The 19,911-nt window shown below is 47.9% G+C and overlaps 2 protein-coding genes across 2 annotated transcripts in view; one reads left to right on the forward strand and one right to left on the reverse strand.

The window, feature by feature from the left end:
• Nucleotides 1-19,911, reverse strand: part of LOC309585102 (large ribosomal subunit protein uL22) — a 369,655-nt gene that overhangs the window by 314,991 nt on the left and 34,753 nt on the right. The gene's annotated exons all lie outside the window — the stretch shown is intronic.
• LOC309585499 (tetraspanin-36-like) lies at nucleotides 461-19,008 on the forward strand. Its single transcript, XM_082302268.1, has 7 exons — nucleotides 461-580; nucleotides 13,350-13,541; nucleotides 14,513-14,587; nucleotides 15,031-15,126; nucleotides 15,734-15,886; nucleotides 16,821-16,904; nucleotides 17,720-19,008. Exons 1-7 carry the CDS (start codon nucleotides 521-523, stop codon nucleotides 17,804-17,806), a joined length of 747 nt encoding a protein of 248 aa, XP_082158394.1. The 5' UTR covers nucleotides 461-520; the 3' UTR covers nucleotides 17,807-19,008.

Here is a 19,911-nt window from a genome sequence, read left to right on the forward strand (position 1 = left end):
TGCCCTGCTGCCCACGCTGGGGATCAGCCCAGGGCATCGACTCCAGTGTTAATCCAGCACTGAGCCACGTATTCCCACCGATCCATGTATTCCTGCTGTTCATGGAGCATGTGATTGAAAGGCTTCAGACAGACCAAACCAGACAGGCTGGGGAGGGCTGGATGAAGGGAGACGGCTGTGGGTTAGCAGTCCTGGAAGGCAAATCTGGGTAAACCTTCGTGCTGCAGTCAGAGCCTTTCACGAGGCTTAGTTTAACTTTGCTGGAAACTTGCAGAAGTTTAGGGGGAAAAAAAAAAAAAACAACAAAACTAAAAACCAAAACCAAACCACGTAGAAGTCAACAATCATTTGCTTTGACATTTCTTCCCGGCACTCCCCACCCCCTTCTTGGAAATCCGCCTGGTTGGCCACGGGGAAACGCGTCCCGTGGGTGGGCAGGGCAGGGCAGGGGCGGGCCGGGGGCGGCCCCACGGGGAACCCACGGCCGGTGCGGTGACACGGCCCCAGAGCTGCTGCCGACATGGACTGCGGAGTCATCACCTCCAAGACCGTGCTGCTGCTGCTGAGCCTCACCTTCTGGGTACCGGGGCTGCGGGGTGTCCCGCGGGGGGTGGCGGGGCTCTGGCAGGGGGACACGCTGCTGTGGGACATGCCCCTGGTCCCGGGTGTCCTTCCCACGGCGAGCCGGGCATTGAGCTTAGCTGTGTGCGGGTGACTCGTACATTTCTGTAGCGACCCCTAATTACGTATTTTTAAAGAACGAGGAGATTTAGGGGCTTAAGTTTCTAAGAAGTAGGGTCAGAGCTTGTTATTTTTGTTGGTTTTTTTTTTTTTTTTCTTTGTGGCTTGTTTTTAATGTGCCCTGTTTTTTAGTATTCTTTTTAGTTAAAGTAGGCTGCAGCCTCGTTTTGTGATCGGACGCCGCATGGCGAGGGCATGGTAGAAGGACTCTGCTCCACTTTTGGGGCGAGGAATCTTTGGGGAGGAAAACAGCTGAGAACATTGTTCCAGCTGTGTCCTTGGCACAGTTACGGCTTTCCAAATCACTTCCTCAATAACTATTTACAAGCAAGTGAAAAAATGAGGGTGGTTTGTATACTTTTTAGCCTAATACCTGTTGTTTTGAGGGTGTCGGCATCGGGGGCTCCTGGCGTGGCTGGGCTGCCTTGTGACAGTGGGGCCCAGGGCTCATGGCTGTTCAGAAGAGCTGGCGATTATTCTGGTGACCAGGCTCGGGCATTTCCCCTGCGTATGTGGAAGTTTGGAAAACCCCCACCTCTGTGGACAGCCGTGGGACTTGCGTGCCGCTGTTGGGGAAGGGCCCCTGTCAAGCCTCGTGTGTGTGTCAGTGCCGTGGTTTGGGGGTTCACAGCTGCTTTGTAGCATCTGAGTGTTTTCCAGACACGGTTTTGCCAGGGATGCTTCCAACCTGCTGGCGACAGTGAGGGCCTGGAGCTGCTCGGCCCCGGTTGGGGCTCAGCATGGCAGCACGCCTTGCTCTGGGTGTAACGGGGGAGGCAGCTGAGGGCTCTTCCCAAAGAGAAGAATCAGAGTTTTCCCAAAGAGAGAAGCTACGTGGGGAGAGAAAAAATAAAGCAAAAGAAGGAATACTGCTTGAATTAATCCCTGGGGCCTCGTGGGGTGTGGTGCCGTTTTGTGAAAACATGACTTGCTGCTGGCTGTGGTGAGGAGCGCGTCCCCTCCGTCCTGTGCCTCCTTTGTGGAGTCTCGGCACAATTTATTGCTGCATGTGCTCCATGTAACTCCTGAGCCACTGGAACAAATGGAGCTGCAGGCCAAGTCACTGCTCCACACCAGATAGCACGATCTCAAAGTGTTTGCTTGGTTTGTGGTGATTAGTTTTTTGAAGTAGCCACAGAGAAACATTGCAGCATCCCAGTGTTTGTATGTGGAAAGCCCCTGAGCCTCAGATCAGATGTAGCTCAGGCTAGCATCGTTGCTTGGCTTTTTAAAAATGAAACAACAGCTTCATGTCCTCCTAGAAATGTCTCTGGTGCCTTTTCTTCTGCTGTAGGGGAGCTCTCTAATTGTGACAGATCATCTGCATCCATGGACTGTCAGTAACTATCCTTCTGCATGTCTGTGGCCTCTGAATTTGGGGTGACCCAGACCGGCCATTTGGGTTGTTTTTTATCCTAGTAAGAGCAGTGCAGTGCAGTACCTGTGGCATTCAGATGCTGCTGCCACCCTTATGTGTGGTAATCACATTCCAGCAGCAGAACTGCAGAACCTGGAATTCTGGTTTTAGGAGGGTGGAGATGGAGGGACCGATTCTTTTGTGCTCCTTCAGAACATTTCTAACAGTTAGGGCTCTGTAAGTGCACGGCTCTAGATGATTGTGAAAACACAGGATTTGCAAAGAACATTAGGGCTTTTCTCCAAGGAGTAATTCATGTCCAGACATTGCATGCTGCAGATCTTTCCCAGCTTGGAAGTGATTATGGAAAATAATTCACCACCTGCGTAGTCAGCAGATGGTGCAGATGTGATTCTTTGACAGAAGTTATTACTTAAGAATATCCTAAAAAGGGAAAAAATCCTCTTTTGGATTTCTGATTGTTATCATGCAGAGTGAAGAAAGTCAGATCTTCCAGGATGACAAATCAGGGCTTCCTAAATGAGGTGAAAAAACAGCTTTTCTCCAAAGCACCAGGCTCAGCATCGTATGTGCGGGTCGTTCTTCTGGTGGGGGATCTATGCATAACTCCCCCAAAAAAGTCAGTAATTAAAGATTATTTAATTATACAATTACCACAGATGGTGCTTCAAGCTGTGGGAGTTCTTCCCACCTCGGTTCTGCCCTTTAGCACCTACTAATTAGGTGCAAGTGTGTGGTTGTTTTGGTAAGTGGGTATTGGCCTGCTCTAGGTGAAGACTGGGGAGGCAGGTTTATCTCATGGGACCTAAAAGAGGGAGAGGGAAGGTCAGACCAGACCATGATGTTCTTGGTAATGTCTTTTGAGGGGAGTGGGCTGGGTGGGATGTGGTGATGCTCTTTCTGAAGGAGAGAGGTGAAATGCTGGGATTCACCTGCTGGTCCAAGGGAAGAAACTGAGAATCTTAAAACTAGACAGAAGCTTCGTGCTCCAATGTTTCTGTATAAAGTGCAGTAAACACCTTCCCAGGTTGCTTTTAACCTCAAAGCATCCAGCACCTTGCCCCTGCTCGCCTTCCGCTTCGTTGTCACTAAACAGGTCTCTGCCTTCAGAGGGGGTTTGGCATCCACTGGTGGTCCTGCGGTCTAGGAACTGGATTTCAGTCATCCTTGTAGGTCCCCTCCAACTCAAGATACTCTGATTCACCACCCAAGGGCTACCTTAGGTGTTTCTGCTGTGAAAATCCTGTTGGCCCAGATTTCCCATTCACTTTTAAGCAGAGGTGCGTGCTTCCCCAGGCTTGCTTCACTAGGCCAGCAGCAGGGAGGAGCATAAGGGTAAGTAACTGCATGGGGGGCTTTAGCAGGACCAGGGGATTTGAGAGCAGCATTCGATCTGCTGACAAGAAGGGCAGGAGCAGCACTGATCCTTGGCAGGATGTGCTCTCTCTACTCTGCCAGCAGTGAAGCCGGGCTTGTATTTCCCAGCTGATTCCCTCTGCCCCCACACGCAGCATGGTGCTCTGGAGCTGATTACAGGCTGTTCATTGACTCTTCAGAAGACCCAGCTGGGTTTTGCAGCCCTGATACCAGGAGGTGTGAGCTGCAGTTTCTTTACTGGGATTTGACTGCACAGAAGACCCAGAATCCCAGAATGAAAGGGATCCTTAAGAGTCATTAATCCCACCCCCCACCTTCCACTGTCCCAGGCTGCTCCCAGCCCCAATGTCCAGCCTGGCCTTGGGCACTGCCAGGATCCAGGGGCAGCCACAGCTGCTCTGGGCACCCTGTGCCAGGGCTGTACCCCTCTGACAGGGAAGAGTCCAGATGGCTGCGAAAGTCATTCATTTACTGGAGAATAGAGAGGGGCTTTGCCTTCTCACTGAGTCCTTGTGGAGAATGTCTCAGTGCTTCAAAGCTTGTCTTTCCCCGTTTCCCTTCTCCACCTTCCCTGACACACTACATCAGGTGGTTTTTGCAAATATTTTTGGATTTGCGACCTGTGAATTTCCAAGAAGCATGAATCAAATGCATTTCAGGGCATTAGTAGCATAGAATAATCATAAAATCCCAGAATGGTTTGGGTTGGAGGGAACCTTAAGAGTCAACCAGTTCCAGCCCCCTCCCATGGGCAGGAACACCTTCCACTAGACCAGGTTGCTCAAGGAATCATAATATTGCTGTGGTTCACTTTAAATAATTTGTAGTAATTTGGAGGTATAAACTTACCCACAAGAAAAATTCCTTTATGTATAAATAATTTGAAATCACTCATGCCAGTGATGGGTAGTCTGGGAATGCTTACTCTGAAGCCTCAATCAGAGAGAAATCTAGATAATTTAAAAAAAAAAATTAAAAAACCCAGTGAGAAGGGAAATTCTTAATCATTTTTAATGAACAATGTAACGAATAGCAAAGATTATGTTGAAGATTATTGGAGCTAGAAACACCTTACTTTGAAGGGTGGTGGTATTCTCCAAGGAGTCATTAGAGAGGTCTGGGTGTTTGTGGCCTGTTTCTCACCTTTCTTGCCTCTTTTCTTAGGCAAAGCCTTAATTCTGCCTGTAGCTGCCTGCTTTACAGGAGAGTGGGAGACAGGCAGCTCTGCCGGGTGCTCATGCTCTGCATGATCCTGACAGGGAGATGGGAGAGCTGTGGAAGCTCTCCCCTCTACAGGGGAACAATGCCCCGGGGTTGGCCTGACTCACAGTAGTGTCCGAAAAAGCTGCTTAACCAAGAGCTGTATTGATTTTATTTTCTTTTAACACGTCCAGCGAGTGAAAATGGGGTCATTCATCCACTCCTGGGAGGGCTCAGGACCAGACTTCAGTCCAGACTCCTTGTTTCTGCTCCTCTGATGGAGCTGATGGGGGGCAACGAGCAAGGGAGGTCTGGGGCACATCTTGACCCAGCATAAGGAGTGTTGGGTGGGAAGGGGAAAGTGGTGGGTTTGGTTTGGGTTGGAACTAGGGTGATTTTTAAGGTCCCTTCCAACCCCAGCCATTCTGTGATTCTGTGATTTCTAACTCGTTTCTGAATGGTGAGAGAAGAACAGCCACATGAGGCAGAGTGGTCACAGGATGGGTCTGGGCACTTCGGTGTGATCCTCTTGAGTATGCCTTCCAAAGGGTGAAGTTCCTCCTTGTTTAAAACTATTCTGCCCAAAATCAGGAAACAGAACTGAACTGACGTCCGGGAAAATGGGCTTTGCTGTATTGTGCAGGGGCCTCACGGGCTGCATTAAAATGAAGGTGCTGGTGCTGTGTGGTCAGCACAGGGGAAGTGTTGGGACAGTGATGGGGATTCGGAGGAACAGGCTGAGTCAGACTGTCCCCAGCGGTCCCTGTGGCTATGAACGGACCCGCTGGATGGCCAGGCTGTGTATCCATCCCTAAAGGCACTTTGATCTCTTCAAAAGTCTCGCAGTGTGCACATCTCCAAATCCAGAGGTCTGATGTTGACAGGCTGGGGGTGATCAGCCTGGAGAGGAGGAAGTTGTGTGGAGACGATGTGACAGCCTTCCAGTGTCTGACAGGGGCTATGAGGAAACCAGAGAGGGATTCTTCATCAGGAGCTGTAGTGATGGGAGAAGGGGAATGGCTTCACACTGAAAAGAGGGGCAATTTAGGGTAGATACTGGAAGGAATTGTTCCTGTGAGTTTGGTGAGGCCCTGGCACAGCTGTGGCTGCCCCTGGATCCCTGGAGTGCCCAAGGCTCTGGATGGGGCTTGGAGCAGCCTGGGATAGTGGAAGGTGTCCCTGCCCATGGCAGGGAGTAGAGTTTGATGAGGTTTACAGATCTTTCCAGCACAAACCGTTCTGGATTTCTGTGATTCCGTGTTGTGGAAGTGCATCTGGTAATTGCAACTGCTTGAGTGGTCCTATTTTGTTACCTGTTTAGCAAGATTTAGGATTAGCTCTTCTGTGATTTAGGTGCACCTTGGTCTGGTGCAGGGACTTGGTCTGGTGTCTGAGCCTGGAACAGCTGACTGAGAAATTGGGGTGGTTCCAAAGGCAAATATTGAACTACAGGGTGTTTTGTGTCCTAACAGGCTGCTCAGATCCAAAACAGCCTGGCACTAGCTGATAAATCAGTCCGTGCTCAGCTGAAGTTACGTTCACTGCAGGCTCATGCCCTGCAGTCTGTGTATTTAGAATACGAGTGAAAATGGGGGTTCTGCTTTCTCCTCCTCGTGGTCCTGTTGCCTCAGAGGTGCACAGAGTTCTGTGATTGTGATTAACAGCAGCACCCTGGCCCCAAGGCAGGGGTTTAAGCATTAGAAGTTGTAGGAATTGGGGCAGGATTCCTTGCTTTGCACTGCATCCCACCATTTATGCTCTGTGAGGTATGTGCTGGCTTTTAGGGATGGGAAAATAACCTTGGAATTATGCTTGGGGAACAGAAGAAGATGTGCTAAAACAACTCTTTAGGTGAACATTTACATAATATAACTTGAAAACAGGCCCACTACACCCAGAATCCCCTCTGAGTGTGTGTTTTTGCAGCATGTAAAAACTGCAAGAAAACGTTTGTTTAGGTTTGGGGTTTTTTTCCTCCTGAAACAGAGACATAGGTTTTCAGAGCCTTTTGGCAGCTGCTCATTGTTTTCATTTGAGAAAGGAAAGGAAAAAGCAAGCGCTTCCAACCATACCCAGCAAGCAGCCCTGAGGTGTGTTTAGAAGGCAGGCTGAAACATGCCCTGCAGTTGTACATCACAGCTGAATATTTAGGTGTAACATACTTTGAAGAGTCTGCTGTAGCTTGGTGTAAGTTGGCTCAGAACAGATGTCTTGGTTCTGTCCCACCTGTGTAGCTCACGTGAGGAAACTGTGATTTGAAGGTTTTAGTTTGGTGGTAGTAACTGGCATGAGATCAGCAGGAATTCTCTCCTGGGGCTGTTGGTGCTGCTGGAATCCAGGGCTGCCTGGTAGGAGCTCACAGCTCTGGTGCTTTTTGCTCCAGTCCAAAGCCAGCTTGCTGAGTTCAGTATTTTTTTATTATTTTGTAAATCGGTGCTTTCATGACGCAAGGATCTGAGGGAATACAGCAAGTTTGTGTACTACCAGGAGACCCCGTCCTGCCCCAGCCCTGGGGAACAACAGCACAAGGACCTGGAGCTGCTGCAGCCAGTCCAGAGGAGGCCACCGAGATGCTCCAGGGCTGGAGCCCCTCTGCTCTGCAGCCAGCCTGGGACAGCTGGGGGTGTTCAGCTGCACAAGAGAAGGCTCCAGGGAGAGCTCAGAGCCCCTGGCAGGGCCTCAAGGGGCTCCAGGAGAGCTGCACAGGGACTGGGGACAAGGCATGGAGGGCCAGGACACAGGGAATGGCTTCCCAGTGCCAGAGGGCAGGGCTGGATGGGAGATTGGGAAGGAATTGCTGTCTGTGAGGGTGGGCAGGCCCTGGCACAGGGTGCTCAGAGAAGCAGCTTTGCTTGCTCCTCTCTGACTGTGGCTGCCCAGGTGATGCTGTTTGAGCTCTCCTCAGTGGTGCCCAGTGGCAGGACCAGTGAGCACAAGCTGAAGCACGGGATGGTCCCTCTGAACATCAGAAACCCTTTTTCACTGTGAGAGTGACCAAGCACTGTCACAGGCTGTCCTGGGTGAAACCTGAGAACATAAATGTGGCCATACTTGATTTATCTTTGGAGAAATTAATAGCATAAGCAGGGTAGGAAATGGTAACTGGAGCCAGGAGGTCCCTTCCAGCTGGCAGAGTTTTAAACCCAGGATGGGAAAAGGGAGAGAAAATTGTGCACGTGGGATGGGAGGTGCTGAGCTGGGGTCACTCTCGTTGCTGGGAGAAACCAGCTTTGCCTCGGGCCAAGGGAGACCCTCAGGGCTGGTGAGTGCCTGGTCCATGTGGGCTAAGGGGAGTTTTAAACTGGTTAAAATGAGCATTAAGTGAGGAAGGCTTTCTCAAGAGTGCTCAGTGCCTTTCTTTTCCCATGAAGTCACTAGGAAACCTGTTGTCTCCGCAGGAATGGAGTAGTGCAGCAGCCAGGGAGGACTTGAAACTCTGGTAGTGAATGGGAAGAATAAATCTTGTAGTACAATAAATCAGCAAGGGAGCCAGAAAATGATTCCCCTTGCCATGCAAGCTGGCTGTTGGGTAATAAAATACAGTATTTATGGAGGAAATGTGCAAAACCTTTCGAGCAGAGGATTTACCTGTCAAGGTAAATCAAAAACACTTCTTGTACACAGAAAAAAAAACCCAACAAAGAACAAAGAAAGATATGGAGTATCTTCTGTGTTAAGGAGAGGATGAGCAGCTGTAACTGCGACCGGTGTTGCTGGGGGCTGATTCTAGATATGAGGGACATGCGGGCAGCACAGGAGTAATAATTGTAATTGGGAAAGTAATAATTGAAGGTGACATGTCCCACTCTGTCCTGTGGCAGATTGAAACTACTGAGAAGGTGATAGCATCCCAGTGAACACAGGTGTTGGATGGGAAGGCAAAACACCGGCATCGGGTGTTGCATTGGGTGAGGTGCCCTGACTGTGCAAAGATACTGGTGAAAAAAGTGGGATTTGAGCCTTAGAATTAACTCAGGCAGCTCTGTGAGCTGGCTGTCTAATGACAAATTGGGTGGGAGTGGTTCAGAAAAGGTTTGTGTGGATATTCATAGTTCTTCCAGTATGTATTTGCAGTAGTTTGCTGCAGAAGACAACTGCTCTTACTGTGTCAGGAAAAATGGTATTGTTTATCTTACCTGTCTTTGCCCATAAAAAGTTAATGATAGGGTACAAAGTCCAGCCAGCCTGAGTTTTTTGTGCTGTGATGGGTATTAGTGCTGGCCCTGGGAAAGCCCCATTTGACAAAGGAGAAATGTCTTTGAGTCTCATAGCTTCCATTTTTTACTGAATAGAGGCTGCATCGTGCTGGACACATGGGGTGAATTTGGAATTCACCCTGTTCTTAAGCTTCTCCTTTCAACAGTACAGCTTTGTTACTCTGTATTTTTAATTGCCCAGCCTCTTGAAAAGGAAGTCTTACACCAGTTTACAGTAACAGACCGAGTCATAGAATTGACACTCTGAAATGGGAGGACGCTGGGAGAAACCTTTTAAAAACTACCCCAAAACCTCCAACCAGCAGACACTGCCATATAATTTCATAGTTGGTAGTTTGGCTCCTTTGCTGTACCTTATTTGGGTTTGGCAGGGGACAGAGAAGCCTGTGCTGATAACTGCAAATGAACACAAACCTCTGTTCTCAGCCATCACATAAGGCTGGCTTATGAAAACAGAGAAGTAAAGGTGGAAAAGCACCTGTTCTGCCTCACTGATAGGAAAAAAAAATAGATATAAATAAAAAATTTGCATCTAGTTCAGAACAGTGATAGAGGAAGCTTTAAGCAGCCCCTTTTATGGCTGTGATGCTGATTAGGTGGCGTGAAGTATCTGCATGGCTGTAAGCCTCCCGAAAAGGGCAGGGGCTTATGGTCACCAGTGTGTAAAAACTGTGGAACACAAAGTAAAAGGCTTGCTGTATTTTAAAATATACATAAAATTAGTGTTAGAACAGCTGTCCTGTTGTGCGTCGGTGAGACAGCCCAGGCTTCTGTTCCACGGGCAGGATTGAATATTCAGGGTGCTGTGTGTGCGTTACGCGACGGAGAGAGTCCCCCCTTGTTGTGTGTGTACTGTGTGCAGCTGCTCCCCTGGCTCAGCTAAACGTGGAAGAGCTTGGTGAGCCCAGGCCCTACCCAAACCTCAGCCTGGGAAAATCTGGTGTCTGTCACAGCTTGGCTGTCTTCTCACTCAGCCCCAGGGAGTTCACTTTTCACGCTCAAGTAGTTTCTCTGCTTTCTGTCAAGGGCGTGGGATTTGAAAAGTTGAGTGATTCTGGCCTTAGGTCCTTGAAGGGTGCGAGGTGTGTTGGGTGAGGCAGCAGAGGTGGCTGCTGCTCTGTTGCCCAGCCGTGAAAAGGGGTTTTCTTGCAAAATTCCCTTTTGCCTCATCTCGTCATCTTGTCTTAAGGAAGTCATCAGCATGGTAAAGAAACACCAGCAGTTTCCTGGAGCCCTGGTGAGTCAGCTAGAGCTGCTTGGGGAGAGCAGGGTCAGGTGTGGGTGTTGTGCTTGCCGTTGGTGGCCCAGGGGAGGTGGTTCTGCCATATGGCTGCCTGTGCTGGGGTTTGTGCCAGCTGCACTGAGCCAGCACTCACCCCTGCACTGCGTGAGCCTGATGGGCATGACTTGGCTGACAGTAAGCTGCCAAGCAGGACACTGACAGAAAGTGTGAAGAACAATAACCATTTGTAGTGTGAATTTCTTGGCATAATCCTAACATCCTTGTATTTAATTTACATGGGTTTGAGAAGGTGGTTGACTAATTGTGAAAAACGAGGTATTTGATCTATTCCTCGTCAAAAGTAATCGCTCAAACTGGCCTTTGTGAGATTGTTTTTTTCTTGAGATCCAACAGAAACCTAATCTTGAGATCTAACAGAAACCTAATACTTTGAGATCCAACTTTTGCAATGCAAAGGACTGGTACTTCTAGAGAAGTACATCTTAGTATATCTTCATCTCAGATCTAGGAATGGACTGTAGGTTTTCTATTGTTGGGGTGAAAAAATCCTTCCACCAGATTTAGAATTTGCTTTAAATTCTGGAAAGGTGTAAGGGAAGAGTTCTGATTTAAAAATATTCTGAAATATTTTTCGTCTTTGCTTTCAAAATTTGCCTCTGGGACTCACCTGCAAAAACAAATCAGGGAAGAGATTGTTAGCTGTGATGCCTTCTGTTCCTGAGTGACCCTGCTCTTCAGGATTCTTCCCACTGAATTAAAAACCATGGGTGAAGTGCAGCATCTGTTTGTGGGGAAAAATGCCATCTTCATTTAGGCCAGATCTTTTCCCAAAGACTTCTGGGTTTGTATGAGTAATGAGTATTTTGGACCAAACCACTACACTTCATTACACTTCCTTTTTCTGCTTGGAAGCAGAAGTTTGGAAATTTTAATAGACTTCTTGCTGGTTGTGTTTTGTCTCTTACTGTAAACAAGGCAATCCCGAGTATTGCAGTAAAACCCTCTGTGAAAGTGCTTTACATTTGATGTCTTTGAACTTAACACTGGACCTTCTGGTTTTGTCTTGCTATTGTGGAGCTTTGCTGGCCCTGGCTTTAGGCGCCTTCTGTGAATTGGCTTCATCTTTTTTTTTTTTTTTCTTAATTTGTGGCAGCCTTTTACTTGCAGCAAGGTTTTTGTTAGCTCCCCCCAGACGGTTGGTCTTAAGCTTCCTGTGCTGCTTCCTTTGCACTGCGTGTTGAACATGCTGGAAATGGATGGAAAATGAAGTATGGATGAAAAATGAAGAATGTTTTTCCACCATGGTGGAGAGTGACAATGGACACACACAGGAGTGGACAGGACACAGGGAATGGCTTCCCACTGCCGGAGGGCAGAGTGAGATGGGATATTGGGAAGGAATTGTTCCCTGTGATGGTGGTGAGGCCCTGGCCCAACTTTGCTTGGCTCTCCATGACTGTCCTTGCCCAGATGATGCTATTTCAGAACAGAGAATAGGTGGACAGACACGTGCATCCAGCCTTCCAGGCCAGAAATACAGGATAAACTTTTTGAGTCATGCACCTTCATTCTTTTTTTGCAACTGAAGGCAAAGGAGGATGGAGGTGGGGCATCCCCACCTCCACCTTTAGTGCTACTGCCACTCCAAGGACTTTTCCTGTCCTACTTTCAGTTCAGGAACATATGTTGGAGGAGAAGGTAGGGTTGCTCCTCCTCAAAACCCAACTCCAGTGGTGAAGTGAGAAGGCAGTGGTGCCCTTTGAGATAAAGTGGTCTCATCCTTTCCCTGCATGCCTAACAAGGGGTGGCAGGAAAAAGCCACGCTCACCCTGTACCTGCAGAGAGGGGAAACAGGAAAGAGATTTTCCTTAATGAGAGGAAAAATGAAAGGAAGCTTTAGGAAATGCTTTAATTACTAGCACTATCTGAAAACCCAGGGCCTGTGGAGAGGAAAAACAAACAACCTGTTGAGAACTGGTGATCCTATTCCTTTTCCTGATACCCCACTTTGAAGAGGACCTGCTGTATCTGAGCCCCAGCACAGCAGAATCTTGTGTGGCATGTGCTAAATGTCTCTGGCTTCCTCACTTGGTGCTTCTGACCCCAGTAATTCTGAGGTACAGACAGCATCCAGGAATGCAAGATTATGGGACTGGAGCTGTCTGAAACAAAGGATGTTCCTGCACTTGGAGGTAATTGCAGGGCAGGCAGCAGACCTGGCTGGAGGGGAAAGAGCCAAACAAGGTAAAGGAATAGCAAGTCCTAGTTCCAGCATGGGGAGTGTTTGATTTAATTAAAACATACAGTGCTGGGGAAGTAATGAACTGCTCCAGGCTGCATGATGAAATCCTGCTGTGACCTGCTCAGAACAAACCGGCTGGTTTCCCTCAAGTTTCCAGAATGTGAATACAGAGGGTGCTTCATTTTACTGTGCTGCAGGATTACAAAGGGTGGGTGAGCCATCCTGACTCTTGAGAGGGTTTTTCTTATGCCATCGGTGAGGTTTGGCAGGGCATGGCTGAGTCTTTTGGTGGTGTTTCCAGGGCTGTACCCAGTCCAGTGGATAAAAGCCTTTGGTCTCCAGGACAACTGTCACTGGTGCACTGTACGTTGGCCTCAATCAGCGAAACATCCTTCTGGGAGAGAGATTATTTTAGATTATAAATAGATTATTGCAGAAATCGGTTTCCTCCGGGAAAAGGAGGGACTCTGTTTTGCTTAGACTAGGTACATTTGGGCCTGCCTTAGTGGTTAACATTGTTGTGAGAGTGCAACGGATGAGTTTTTTCTCAAAAAGAAAAAAAAAAAGCCCCAAACCAACAACTCGTCCCTGTGGTGATCTGATTCCTGCAAATGCAGCCTTGGGTGGGATGTAGGTGACCCTGGGTAGGCAGTGTGAGCTTGGCATTCTGCGGAGACACTGATGTAGCTCTGTAGACTCCAGCCTTTCAGCTCGGCTCCACTGGTGCCTTATTAGCAGGGGAGTGATCAAGTGAATTCTGTCTTCTCTGTGTTCAAGTTTGAATGCGTAGCTGGATTAGGTAGTAATTTCAGATGCAGCATGGTTTTTTTCTATCTCTTTGCACACTGTAGCCATTATTTCCAAAACCACTATTAGAAAACAATCCACGATTAGTTTCCAGGTCAGAGGCTTAATAAATAACTGCTAATCACTTTCCTTACTGCATTTCAGGCGGCAGCTGCAGGCCTCAGCTATGTTGGGGCATACGTCATCAACACCTACAAGAGCTACGACAACTTTCTGCAGGACAAGTACGCCCTGCTGCCAGCCGTGATCATCATTTGCGTGGCCGTGGTGATGTTCATCATCGGGCTGATCGGCTGCTGTGCCACCTTCCGCGAGTCTCGGGTCGGCCTGGGGCTGGTGAGTGGCACGTCCCTGTGCATCGTCTGCCTCCCCCTGGCAGGGAAGGTGCTAGGCTGGACCTTGGGGGTGTGAAACAGAAAGTAAAAGGTCATTGTGATACACACTGCTGAAGCACTGCTGGTTCGTGCGAGTCATGTACTGCTGTGGTGCTCTGGTTCATGGTGAGTGAGCTGCAGGCTGGATTGTCAGTGGCACTGCCTTGCACAAACACCCCCTGCCATTGACAGTCTCATGCTCTGCCTCAGCTGGCTTGATGAAGGTGAGTGTGGGAAGCAGCAAGTTTTGAGGAGTGAGGTGGTGAAGGAACAGGAGGAAATACAAGTTTCTAAGCAAGCAAACCAGATGTATATCTGTTTTTCTGCTGACTTCAGTCCTCTGACTGCTGAAAGCATGCCTCGACTTCTCATAGAATTATTTTTAAAAATCCAGAAAGGTTCACTCAGAGTAACTTCATGCCCCAAGTCATGCCCTGAAGGCAATGTGAGCTCAACAAGCAGTGCACAATGTACCTAACTTAGCTGCTGGTTTATGTGTGCACTCTCCCCTTTGACATCCCCCTTGTGAAGTGTTTCATAGGCTCTTCACACAGGTCATGTCATGGCAGTGTTCAGGATCAGGCACGAGCCTATGGAGCCACAGTCATTGTCCCAGCCATGAGCAATAATCCCAGAAAGGTTTGGGTTGGAAGGGACTTTAAAGCTCATCTGGTTCCAACTCCTTTTCCATGGGGACGGACAGCTTCCACTAGAGCAGGTTGCTGCAAACCATGTCCAACCTGGCCATGAACAGTTCCAGGGGTGAGGCACCCACAGCTTCTTCTGTTCTAAATTGTTCTGGGAACTATTTTGATAGGAGAGGCAATAGGAGGTAATGATCACTTACTGATGTAAATTTAGGTGAAGTGTATTGTGCAATTGAATTCAAATACTGTGGGATTCTCTCTTACAGTCTCTCTCTTTTATTTTCAGTTCTTGGCCATTATCCTGGTTATCTTCATTGCAGAAGTGTCCGCTTTTGTCCTGGGATTTGTTTACAGGGAAAAGGTAAGCAAAGAATTGGTATCTCTGTCCCAACCTAAAAGTAAAGAATACATCTCACATTTTTTGATCATTCCAATTTATCTGGTTTTTTTTTTACTTCATCCCCTGTCCTGCAACCTGCAGAGCAAATGGGAAAGGGTATGTCTTTGTTGGGAGCACAGTGAATACATAAAGTACCTGACAGGCATCACAACAGTCTCTGAGTTGAATTGAACAGTTGTTGATGCTCCCAAAGGAGGGCTTTTCCATCAGGGGAGGCAAGCTTCTACCCAGGAATGTGATTCCAGTTAAACGCAACCTGAATTTTGTGTGATTTTGATTTTTTAAAACTTTTTTATCCCCCCCCCCCCCCATAGTTGGGATACAGATACTTTGCAGTTTCCACCAAATAAAATTTTCAGCTCTCACATTAAAACCATCTGCATTGTTTTTCCCTATCTAAACAGGTAAAAACTGATGTGCAAAGTACGATGCGCTCAGTCTTTGAGAAGTATGATGGGGAAAACTCAGAGTCTAAAGTTGTGGATTACTTGCAAGAACAGGTAACAAAACATTTAAGCATTGTTTGGAAAAGAACAATTGGGTCCTAAACAAGGAATTTAGGCTGGGAAAGGAGGGAAAGGGATGAGTGGGGCTGTGTCCTGGAACCTGGCTCTGAGCTTAGCATCTGATTCTCCAAGGCAGCGCCGTACTTTGCAGAGCTGGTGTGTTCAGGCTCCAAGTGTGAAGTTCATGTAGTGAGGGATCTGGTTAATAGGAGTGACATTTGCATCAGAGCAAACAAGTACATATGAATAATTGCTGCTGGGAGCACTGCACCGTAAAATAGCGAGATGATGGAAGACTCTACCCTGCAACTTGTCACCTTCATATTGGAGCTTTCACAGAGAATAAACTAAGAAGGGTGTAATAGTGTGTGAAGGAGGTTGATTTATTACATCTGTGATTGTTTTCCTGAAGCACCGCTGCTTGTAAATCTGCTGCAAACAAGTGGGACCTCTGTCCCACTATGCCTAAGAGAGGTTTAACTCAGCATGAGCATTCACATACATGAATATGTATAATATCTATACATATTATGTAACTAGTAATACATATATATTATATTATGTAACAGTAACCGCTGTGTAACTGTCCTGTGTTTGGTAGCTTCACTGCTGCGGGGTAAAGAACTACAGTGACTGGACCACCACCCAGTGGTTTAATTCCACTGGGAACAACAGTGTCCCCCAGAGCTGCTGCCAGCAAGAGGTGAAGAACTGTACAGGGCATCTGGATCAGCCACAGAAACTCAACACACGGGTGAGGATGAGGGGCTTGGTTTCACAGCTGGGCTGTGTTCATTTCCAGCCAGGTGGAACTGTGGATGGAAGCACGTCTGGCAGAGTTTAGGGATATGCCCGTAGCTGTAGCTGTGTAAACAGATGTGGAGCAGGAAAGACTCATGTAGGATTGATCATGCTGAATCTGGAGGATGAAGATGCTCCAAGCACTGGAGCCCCTCTGCTCTGGAGCCAGGCTGGGAGAGCTGGGGGTGTTCACCGGCAGAACACTCTAGGGAGACCTCAGAGCCACTGGCAGTTCCTAAAGGCTGCCTGTAAGGAAGATGAGGTCAAACATTTTAGCAGGGCCTGTTGCAACAGTACAAGGGGTGATGGTTTTAAGCTAAAAGAGGGTCAGTGTAGATCAGATATGAGGATGGTGAGACCCAGGCACAGGTTACCCACAGGAGCTGTGGCTGCCCATCCCTGGAAGCGTTCAAAACCAGGCTGGACAGGGCTTGGAGCAACCTGGGATGGTGGAAGGTGTCCCTGCCTATGGCAGGTGGTGGAACTGAATGATCTTTCAAGTCCCTTCCAACCCAAACCATTCTGTGATTCTATTAACTCCATACCAGGTTCTCCAGTCTGGGGCATAAGCCCCTAAGTTGACTTTTATAGATACCATTGATGGCCTTCCGGCTCTGAGTTTTGGCACTTAGTTTAAGCGACCTGAGCTAGAGGAAACTCAGACACAGCAAATGTCAGTGAGTTGAAGTTTGTCAGTGCCTCTCCTCATGCAGGAGGAAATAAGCCATCAGGTCTGGAAGACAAGAATTGAGTTCCTCAGGTCTGCGGTGCTGGTTAGACAGGCCTTACCAGGGCCTGCTTCCTTGGGAGATTTGAGGGGAAATAATAAAAACTTTCAGCTGGGTGAACACCTTTTAGCATGTTTTTACCTCTCTCTTTCTTGGCAGGGCTGTGCACAGGAGCTGGAGGCTGGGCTGCAGAGCGTCATTGGCTATGCCATGCTTGTGATCCTGGGGTTTGCCATCATAAAGGTAAATGCTCCTGTCTCTTCCCTCATTAAAATAATACTGTTTGCCCTTGGATCCTGGGTCTTTTTCCTCTTCACTGTCCTATTTCCTACATCTTTCTTCTGCCTCTGAAGTAGACTCAGTCCTATGTTCCTCACTGGTGTTTTTCCAATTGTCTCCATTTCATCTGCTTAACGATGATGGGAGGGATTCAAAAGATAGTAGGGGATTTGGGATGGAAATTCAAAGGGGAATCCATTTTGTCTTAGAGTCACAGAATCCCAGGATGGTTTGGGTGGGAAGGAAGCTTAAAAGTCATCCCATTCCACCCCCTGCCATGGGCAGGGACACCATCCACTGTCCCAGGCTGTTCCAAGCCCCATCCAACCTGGCCTTGGACACTGCCAGGGATCCAGGGGCAGCCACAGCTGCTCTGGGCACCCTGGGCCAGGGCCTGCCCACCCTCCCAGACAGCAATTCCTTCCCAATATCCCATCCAGCCCTGCCCTCTGGTAGGGGGAAGCCATCCCTATCGCTCCTTGTTCAAAGGCATGCTTAAATATTTTGGAGAATTTATTCCAGAATAATCCCAGCGTTTCACTGAAATTCTCCCCATGGCAAGATAACTAGTAATTAATACAAATTTATTAATTAATGGACAAACCAGAGAGGAAACACTCAGGCTGTAACTATTACTGGGAATTGGTATGCAAAAATAACAGACGTATTTTAAGTGAGTTTTTTTCATGCGATGAAGTCATCTGATACGTAGGTGTTTAGTGTGATGGCTTACAGAAATCCAGCAGGACTAAGTCTCTTGTGCACTCCCTCTCTTCCAGTTCTTCGGCATGCTGAGTGTCTGTGTGCTTACTTGCAAGAAAGAAGAAAGTGGATATCAGCCTCTTTACTCAGGGGTGTTTGCTTAATAAACTGAGAACAATCTTGCTTCCTGATGACGCAATTGACTTGTGACCATACCACAGCTTTCTGAAACGTTATGCTAAGTTTGGACTTGTGACTTCAGGTAGCACTGGGTGGTGTAGTAGGCTCCAGAAAGAAACTTTCTTCTGCCCTTCTTTCCTCTGCCCCAAATACACACAGCAGAAACTTTATTTTTTAATCAATAAACTGGTGGAGGCCGCAGGAGGGGTTTCAGTTGTCTGCACAAACCTCAGGTCATTCCTATGACGTGGTTTAAACAGCAAAAGAAACTTCTGAATGCCAGGTTTAAGTATTTTTCATAGGCACGGGGATCTGTAGTATGTTTTTGCCATACCTGATTGTGCAGTTTGGGGGTTTTTCCCCCTTCTTTCTTACAGCTGTATGTTGCAATTCTGTTTACAGAATTACAGAATTGCAGTGGTTGTTAGTGCAAGACAACCCCATGTTTAAAGTCTGGGACAAGCATTTGTGTGGCTGTTTGGAGAAGCTAGCAGACATGAAAAAGCCCAGGTTTTGAGTTTTTGGGCTCAGAACTCTCTCTCTTTGATTTGTTTTTAATCTCTTAATTATTGACATTAAATGCTCCTTATGAAGCAGGGCTTTTGAACATTTTCTTTGTCCTTTTTCTATGGTTTGCCTTGGGGAATTAGTGCCACATTTCCACCCTGATTATGTTTTCTCTGTGAAAACCTTAAAAATACGCATTCTAATACAAAGCAATTTCAATAACCTGCTATAGCATGGCTTTCGCACATTTTCTGTTCTCCTTAATTCTGGACACAGTCACTTACTCCTTAGATTGCATCCCTGCTTTAACACAGTCCTTCTTTAACTCATTTGTATGTTAATCTGTTTATAAGCTCTTCAGGATTTTGGGGATAGAGAATGGAGAGAACTGTGAGCTTTTATGTACCAGGGAATTGTGGAAAAGCAGCAGAGATTCTGCTCATTCCTTCCTTGGAGACATAAACAGCCTGTCCTTAACAAAATAAACCTTTATATTTGTAGCTAATTAGAAAATTAGTTTGCGGTCAGTGTAAGCTGTTTAATTATCCCCATACCTACCCCAAGAGAAAAAAGAAAGCAACTAGTGACAAAGTCCTATAGGAGACACACCAGCATGACCATGTGTACGTTGAAAACGGAATTTTTATTGAGAGCTTTGTCTTCTGTTAAATGCTGAAATAAACTGAATTTATACAACCACGTAATAAGTGGTGTGGCGGTTCTTGGTCGGTGCTATCACAATTCCGTGAGGGGAGTAAAGCCCTCAGGGGTAGAACCGGAGCGGGCGCCTGTCGGCGCTGCCTCAGAGATCCCGCCCGGCTGCCCTCAGCGATCCTGCCTTCCCTTCCCGCTGCCTTCAGCGATCCCTGCTCCCTTCTCACCCGGCTTCCCGCAGCAATTCTGTCGTCCGCCCTTCCTTCCCGCTCCCGTAAGCGATCTCGCCTCCCTTCGCGCCCGGCTCTCCACAGAGATCCCGCCTTCCCTTCCCGCCCGGCTCCCTGTCCGGGCCCCTCAGAAATCCCGCTTCCTTCCCGCCCTGCTCCCCTCAGCGATCCCGCCTTCCGCCCTTCCTTCCCGCTCTCCACCGCGATCCCGCCTTCCTTCCCCGCTCCTGCCCTTTCTGCGCCGCTTCCCTCAGCACTCCCCCACCTTCCGCCCTTCCCGCTCCCCTCAGCGTTCCTGTCTTTCCCCTCCTCACCCTCCCGCTGTCCTTGATGTCAGTTTTTTTCTCGCCTTTCAAAGTGTAATTTATATGAAATTACTTGTACAAGAGAAGTTTGCTTAGTAAAGGAAAAAAGCTGTTTCAAGCCATGCGTTAAGATTACATCACCCAAATAAATGTGTATAACGTGGGCGGAGACTACACAGTAAGCGGGCGTGTTCATGTGAATTTTACTGTATAACAGATGTAACTTTCTACCCCTTGACGGGTTGATTACTGGGAACGTCCTCCTTGCACGCTGTGCTGAATAAACAATGTCTCCTTTCTAAGGTGAAATCTGTGTCAACAGAGCTCCTAAAAACGAGACCACCCTCCGCGCTCCCGCCCTTCACTCTCGCTCCCCTCAGAGCTCCCGCCTTC

Source organism: Coloeus monedula, assembly GCF_965178545.1.
Source record: "Coloeus monedula genome assembly, chromosome: Z".
NCBI classification, from domain to species: domain Eukaryota; kingdom Metazoa; phylum Chordata; class Aves; order Passeriformes; family Corvidae; genus Coloeus; species Coloeus monedula.